The sequence below is a fragment of the Erpetoichthys calabaricus genome, chromosome 9 (genome assembly GCF_900747795.2).
Source record: "Erpetoichthys calabaricus chromosome 9, fErpCal1.3, whole genome shotgun sequence".
Taxonomy (NCBI): domain Eukaryota; kingdom Metazoa; phylum Chordata; class Cladistia; order Polypteriformes; family Polypteridae; genus Erpetoichthys; species Erpetoichthys calabaricus.
Genome location: NC_041402.2, coordinates 104403777 through 104412385, shown reverse-complemented (window position 1 = coordinate 104412385; position 8609 = coordinate 104403777). Strand labels below are relative to the sequence as shown.

Sequence of the window (8609 nt, the reverse complement as noted above, 5' to 3'; positions counted from 1 at the left end):
GTGCTGAATCAGTGACCTGATTTGATGCATGCTGTTTTTTATAATTTAGGTAAATAAATAAACTGATTCTTTTCCATTTCTTTTTAGCCTGCTTGTATTCTTACCTTTAGACAGAGAGACTTAGAAGTAATTTCAATATTTACAAATAAAAAATAGTAAAAAGAAAATTTAAAAGAAAGAAATTGTTATGCACTCATATATCTCGTAAATGTTCATATATAACCAAATACAAATTATTTTCAATCATTTTCAATTTTTCATGTTTTTAGGCACCTGTTAATAGTGGTTACAAAATATAAATAAGGCAAGGTAATTTAAGATGAACAATAGTCAAATGGGATCAGTGACTAGTGTGGCACCCAGCTGGGGTTCATACCCGGCCGGGATGCATAGGAGGACCGGAGATGGGCTTGTGCCTCCTCCAGGACACGAGGGGGTATCCACCCTGGTTGCTTTGGGGGCCACGGGTACAGAGCTTGGAAGCTCTACCCTGTAGGGGCCCGTGGTCACCACCAGGGGGCACCCCGATGCCTTGGGAGCCCAGGACCTCAGCACTTCCGCCACACCCGGAAGTGCTGGGGGGAAGAGGATTGGGGACACCCGGAGGACTTCCGGGAACACAGCCAGAGCTTCTGCCACACAGGGGTGTGTCTACGGAGGCTCCTCAGGATGCACCTGGAGTCCATCCGAGGTGTATAAAAGGGGCCGCCTCCCTCCAGTCATTGGCAAGAGTCGGGTGGAAGTAGGACGGAGCTCAGAGGAGAGGAGTGGAGGCGGACCAGAGACTGAAGGCATTGTGTTGTGTGGCCAAGGACTTAAGGGGTGATTGGTGCTGCAGCCCTGGGTATTGTGCACTTATGGACAGTGTAAATATTGTAAATATTGTAAATAAATGTGTGTGTGGTGAAACCAACATGTCTACCTGTCTGTGTCCGGGCTGTTCCCCACACTAGCAATCCATACTAATACATCACTAATATTGTCTACAGCTTACTCATTCTCTTTGTGCGGGATATCTTCAGATTATTTTGTTTCCAACTACACTCCAAAGACAAGCAAGAAAGGATGTTTAGCTGCACCAAGCTGAACTGAGTTAGGCTCCAACTTCTCCAACCTTGTAAAAGTGTAGTTACTCACCCTTTGTCCTGTTGGACTAAACATTCCTATATGTTGATATCTCAAGTTTTAATACCTGATTTTTTTTAAAACATGTTGTTAGACGCTTTACTTAATGACAAAAAACACAGAGATGAAATCATAGTGCTTTGATGCTGTCACCTCTTTGTTAATTGCCTAGTGCATGTTAAAAAAGGTTTACTGAAAATTCTTAAATTAATCCTTCTGGATTTCAGAGTGAAATAAATGTCATGCTCTAATTCCTGGGACAGCAAACAAAGAGGTGAGGTACTCTAGGTCTTCTGATTAAATGAGAAGTGTATTTAAAAACAAAGATATAAATGTAAGAAATTAGAATGAACACTATTATTTGCCTCCAGTCCATATGCTTCTTTTTACTAGTTTTATTAAATATATCACTGTGTCTTTTCCAGTATTTATGTATAGCTTTTATATTTCATCTCTGTTTCATGGTGTATGGTTTTTTAATCTCTCAGTTTACGGTGTACAGTATACTTGGGAACACAGAAAGGTGCATTTCTCACATTTATAACACATATGAAAGCACGGGTGTTTGTGAAATAAACAATTTTCTGAAAGAGGAGAACATGAACCTTGCACTCTAACCACAAATGTTGCAGATCAACAAAAACTAGCTCTTTAATTTATGTCAACTTATGTTAAAATTAAGTTAATTCAACACACCTCAATAAATAAAGTGAATTACCTTTACCTCCTTGGAGAGTCACAGCCAGGGCAGCTGATGGAATGGTCCTTAGAGATGACACTGCAATTGTGACCCGCTGGGCTGGCTACTTTGGGCAGCTGTTTAAATCTGATCCAGCTGTTTAAATCTGATCCTCTGGCTAGAACATTGGATATCTCTGGATCCATGATTCTTGAGGCTGACTCTCCAATTAGCTGTGAACCACCCGATCTCACTGAGACTTTACAGGTGGTGAACTAGCTGAGGGTAGGGAAGGCTTCAGGGATCTGTGGTGTGAACTTCTCCGGGCTGGTTGCAAGGCTGTCCTACTGGTATTACAAGCAATCTTTGCATTTATTTGGGAGACGGGCGTCATCCTAACTGGCTGGAAAACAGGACTTATTGTCCCTATCTGAAAAGGGAAGGGTGATCACATGTATTGCAGCAACTACAGGGGGATAACAAGAGATAACAAGAATTATTATTACTATTACTACATTTAAAAGAATGGTTAATTACCACGATAAGTAGCAGTATTAACCCAAGTGTTTAACTTGGACACACACAAAAAAACTAAGTTGTTCCAAAGTATTTTTTTCTCAAAATGAAGAGATATTTTAGTCATCATTCATCTTTCTATTTTCTAAATCCAACTATCTGTGGGAGGGGGCAGCTGGAGCCTATCTCAGCAAGGAACAAGCACAAGCAGGAACAATCACTAGAAAGGACACCAGCCCAATAAAGGGTGAACACACATGCACACAAACACACACACACAATAGGGTCAAATTAGCAACATTGATTCACTTAACCTGCATGTTCTTGGTCTGTGGGAAGACACCCAAACAAGGACATGGGGAGAACATGCAACATACACAGAGAGCACCCAGTACATGAACCCTGGTTTCATTTTTGCAAAGTAGCAGCTTTACCACCATGCTACTGTGCTGCCCCTTTATGTAAGTTGTTCCAAATAATTTTGTCTCATTATTTGTTAGTATTTTCAAGTTAAAGTGTGATATGGAGAGAAATCAAATCACCCGACCAACTTGATCAAGTTACCACAACATCATTTTTGTTTTTTTATCAGTTAATTAATGAAATTAAGTTTAAATTAATACAATAGTAAGCTGATGTAATTATTATTATTATTGTGTCAGCTGAACTTATTAAATAATGTTTGTAATTCAGAAAGTTTAACAAAATCTTTACATTTGAATTTTAACCTTTAAGCCATTAGTTATTTATGGCTAAAGGTCCCATGAATGATTTTTTCAGAGTAATGATAAAAAAAGACTATTTTGTACACTGAATTTTTGTAAAGACACTGATATTCAAACAAACTTGGTGTAGCAAATGATAACAGATGCCGGAAATTGAAGAAGTGAACAGAGGCATTGCTATTCACTTACACTTTTATCAGTCTATATTTTCATAGGGTTAGAGAAACTTACCAAGTTTGTTATGATATGGCCTACTCTTTGCACCACAAGCTTAACCCACACAAGAAAAGAAGCATACATAAGAGCCTATTCACTTAAGCACTGATAAGTATTGATAATGAGTGAGGCCTGTGTAGCTTATCACTGTTATTATTGCATGATTTGTTGAGTTCTACATGTGCTTAAAAATGATCTTGGTGTCATTACTGAGGCTTTGATACACAGGGAATCGAGTTTCATCATTTATTTTCAGAAAGAAGCCTTGGTTTAACAGTGGAATTTCATTCAATGTCTTTTTGAACATCATTTTCTTTTGGCTACACCCACCACCAGCTGATGGTAGCCTCATTTCAAAGCCTCATTCAATGATGATGTATCCCATGATGCACACAGACCAAGCTGCAGTGACATCATCAACAGAACTATATAAAGGTCAACAGAACAGTCCTGTTCTTTCTCTTGTTCCTTACATATCTGTTTTTATGGTGTTATTTTTTAAGTCAAAACAGCAACTTTAGTACTCCATATAGGGACCCACCAGTTTTAACATGAACATAGAGGTGTCCTCAGATATAACCTAGAATCAAAGTCACCTTGATCACCTTGAGGAAGACGCATAAAGCTTGACATACCCTGATCCCAGAGAACAAACTACAAACACTGAGGCAGACACACCTTGGTAGTGCCTCTCACTAAGAAACAATACATATCCCACTATGTGGTGCTCTGTTGGGATGCCTCCTTCAGCCTGCTAACCCTGAGGGAAAGAAAGTGAGAATCTCCCCATATCAGGTGCCTAATATTTATTACTTCCATCACTAGAGATTCAGTAAGCAAGCAATATATAGATTTTTATTAAAATAGAAAAATAGCAAATGAACTGAATTAAACAAAAGAGAAAATAGTGAAAATTAGTAAAGTAAAGCTCTAATACACCCTTGCTTTAAAGTAAGAAAATTTAAATAATATATTCCAGAAAGATGATGGTAACATCTGTATCAGATACACTCTCTAATTGGTAAATAATGGATTAAATTACCAGAATACCCAGAAAGCAGAATGAAAATCAGGATAAAAATATTGCTAAAAAGTAAAAACAGAAAAAAAATATCCCCATATAACATGCTTAATACACTTTAACATATATTTACCAAACATAGTTTTACTAATTTTATAATTGACCCCAAAATTCAGAAATTGGGATATACAGTAACAGCTTACTTAATTAGGCTAGGAATACAATTTAAAAAAGAAGGTGATTAGAACGAAAACCCACAGCTACAGTGGATCCCTGGAATTGAGTTTGGGAACCACTGCTTTAGCCCATTATACCAGCAGTCTTGCTAAAAAAGGGGTACAGATTGTAAAAAGTAACTGAAGAAATCAGCAGAGGCAGGTGAGGATCTCAATTACTAAAAGGCACAAAAGAGCGTGTATTTTTTTTTTGCTGTTGTTGTTGTTACTTTGGAGCTGTGTGTATACATGTGCATATACTGCATGTACCTATAAACACACCACTGTTTGGCTATATGAATATTACTGCAGTACCTTTCAAATATCAACTATGATTTTTATCATTTATGTGGTATTTTAAAATTTTCTGCTACTTTGAAAATCTATGTACTTCCTTGTGTTTTTTTAAGTTTGATGAAGAGTTCATGTATGCACATAACTCCACATTTTTTGTGTAGTAGAGTTTATACTGCTTAATAAACTTTTCTTTTTTTAATGTTCCAAAGTATCAGCGTTTTGATCATAGATATATTATAACTCGGATCATAGCCTAGAAGCGCCTGGGAAATATTGAAAATGAAATAAGAAATAAGCAGACTATTTATGGAGTGCATGCCTGTTTACTGTAGTGTGAGAGTGTACAGTTGATGGTTAAATGAAATCAATCACAAAATAATAACTCATGCATACAAAAGCCAGATATATTCCATGATTTTAGCTTTGCCTGCGGACTGAGGTTTGTTAGCAGCTTTCAGTTTCAGGATTTCGCAGTGTCGTTGAACTTTATTTTTTAGTTAGTGTAAAACAAAAAAAAATTTCCAGGAGATGTCACTAGAGAAGAGAATGTCAAATACGTCAAAACCTCGAAACAGTTTCCGACACATATGCTTGAATGTTTTATACTTCAAGAAGCTTTACTCTATCCGTTCCCCATGCCAATACCAAAAACTTGCAACATTATTTTCCTTTATCCTGTATGTTCATTGTAAACCTCAACCTCAACCTCCGCCCCGCCCCAATCTCCTCTCTCGGTGATTCACCTGCCCAGTACAATCTAATCAGGGCAAGAGGAAAAACAGTATTTCATATATTCAGAATTATTCAATTAGTAAATAATAACAGAAAACGATGCAAAATATACACGAAAGTGACAACACTCAGACAAGAACAAAAAAAAACAAAACCTAATGTACAAGACAGTAAACACTATTACCACAGGTCTTTGTGAAACTACCAAAGTATTAAAACTATTGTACGAGGCAGAACCTTTAGCTAGGAGTCACTCTTCTCTTATTGATGGCACACCATGTTTTAATTTTTCTAGTATCATGAACAATTGACGATCCTACAGGGACCTTTTCGAGTACCTAGAAAAGGATATCTGACCAGCATGGTCAGAGCACATAGAATCTGAGTTGATTGTTGTTTTATTTTTCTCTTGCCTGCTATTGGCTGGTCTTGGATTAGAGTACACATATCTTTCCCTCTAATAAATATGAAATTAATTGAAACAGCAAGCTATGTATTGTCAGCTTCGTGTTCTTATGGGGATTTATTGCGGTGTTTTAAGCATATTTTGAATTATGTACTCCAACATGGAACTTTAAATGGAAGAGCACTATATAAAAATTAATTAAATGTAACTGAATGCATGTCAGGACTGGCCTCACCTGCACTGTCCCTTCATGAGAATGCTAAATCATGTTGAATTAAGCTCCAGCATTTCAACTCAAGTAACTAATACAGCGCCAGTTTATTGAAAGGAGTTAACAAAATTAATCAAGTAAATGTTTATATTTTGAGGATTCTTTCCCAACTAAATTATATTAACTTTATATCGCCACAAACATTCCGTAGCAAAAAAGGGGCTGGGTTTACGAACCAATGCAAGTAGGCTTAACCCATCCATCCCTCAAGTTCGTGTTTGTCGCCAAGCCTATAGCAACGAATCGGAAATAAAGTCTAACATAGGAGGCAGCGTCTACTAACAAGTCAGTGTTATTGCTGATAGTTAAGTACAATAATTATGACGAAAAGAAGGAATTTGAAAAAATGTCTGTTGGATGTGACTGTCCTATGGATAACACTTGCGGGTGAGAATTTATATTTAAAGGAAGTTAAAAATGCATCGTCGAAAACTTATTTACATTAAAGAAATTTGAAAACGGACGGACATACTTTCATCTTTATGATTAAAATAAATGTTACGTTCTTTATTATAAAACATGATAACAAGCAAGATGGTAGTTCAGAAACAAATACAAATATATTTTAAAAATTCACATTCTGTGTCACGTATTAACTTTTTATCAATTCAAAAGTAATTGAGAGATAAATATTTTGAATAATGTAAAATATACTAATTTGTTATTGTCCAGATATCTTTGATTTAAAGTCGTGTTCGTTCATATACTTTATCTGTTTGGAATATGTTTTGACATGTTTTAGTTGCGTTAATTTGCCATATATTCATGTTTCTTTGACACATAAATTGTTTTGACTAAATATTAATCCTTATGAGTTAAATAGGATATATACAGCATAAATGTTGGCATACATATAGTCCTCTTTAACATACTTTTTCTATTCTTCTTCTTATTATTATGATTCTGTATTTCTCCTGCTTTTCAGTACGGTGTTCTGGTGACTTCGTGTCACAGATTCCACATGTTCAAACTGCTGAAGAAGGACAGAATGTTACGCTGAACTGCACATACAACACCTCAAGCAGTAGCACTCTTTATCTGCAGTGGTACCAGCACTATCCCAACGCAGCCCCACGCTACCTTCTTCAGAGATATTCGACAGGTGGTGGAGATGAACTCGGCGTTAAAGACGGTCGATTTTCTGCTGAAATTAAACATTCTAAGCGGTTTATACAGTTAACGCTGCGAGAAGTAAAACTGTCTGACTCTGCCGTGTACTACTGTGGTCTGAGCACCACAGTGCTTCAGGGCTGATGCTTGGCGTGAGCAAGAACAGCAGAACTAACGCTGTACGTTTTGCATTAACGATTGCAATTTAACAAGATGCATAGTTGCTTTTAAGGAAAAAATAGACAGTGCCTTGCAAAATTATTCAGACCTTAACCAGTTCTGTAATTTTAATTAATATCAAATCCTATAATTGTTTTTTTTTGGTGGTATTTGTATTTAAAAGCACTGAAGCTCAAAATTACAACTGTGATACAGTTTGATTTTATATATAATTTGGAAGCTGTACACAGGTAAAAAATGTATTTCCTAACGAGTTGCATTACAATGCCTCCCCCAGTTAATGATTAAAATAACGTTCACTTTTCCTGTTTTTTTTTTAAAAAAAGTTAAAAATAGCTGCAATGACGAGTAAAGTGCATTCCAAACAAGCTAGAGATAAAACAACAGAAATGCATAAATCAGGAAAAGGGAACAAAACGTTATCTAAATTGAATGTGGGAGCTGTTGGTTTATTCAGGAGGAGCTGCCAAAACACCAAGAGGAAAGATAAAAATGTGAACTTACCTACAGATCAGTTCACATTCCTAACATAGAAAACACAGAAGAAGACAACATAACAGTGAGATGAAAAGAAAAATGTATTTTGCTTAAATTAACTTTATTTTATTGTTTTTGCTTCAAGATCCTTCAGTGATGTTATACACACTGAAAATTGATTAACAGAGGGCTTGATGATCTAAAGTATTGTATTTGTTAAATAACACAACAACATTGTTAAATCTGCTAAATCCAATGGGTCGCAGAGAGTCAGAAGCAGTGGGTGCAAGTAGGAATTGCCCTTGATAGGACACAAAAGCATCATACGGCCCACTCACACACACACATCCACACTCACAGTTACACAGGGCCAGTTTAGAATAGCCAATTAACCCAACTATCACATCTTTGTGGATGTGGGAGGAAACTACGGAAAACATAACTGTGGAAATTAACTATTTTTATTATAGTTTAAAGGCAGAAATGTAGAGTTTTTCATCCAGTATCCAGTATCATTAAACTTAAATTAACTTACCCTGTTTAGTTGAAATGCATTTGAAATACCTCGTATATATAATTTATAAGACGAAAAACGTAGAAACTTTAAGTAAAAATCTTAATTAAAATATTGCATATTGC

General features: G+C 36.3%; 1 gene segment (V, D, J or C); it reads left to right on the top strand.

Annotated features, from left to right (window-relative positions):
• The first annotated feature begins 6439 nt into the window (after positions 1-6439).
• LOC114658025 (T cell receptor alpha variable 12-3-like) lies at positions 6440-7779 on the top strand. The segment is given in 2 exon segments: positions 6440-6590; positions 7129-7779. Coding segments are annotated over 2 exon segments (396 nt in total).
• Positions 7780-8609: the final 830 nt, after the last annotated feature.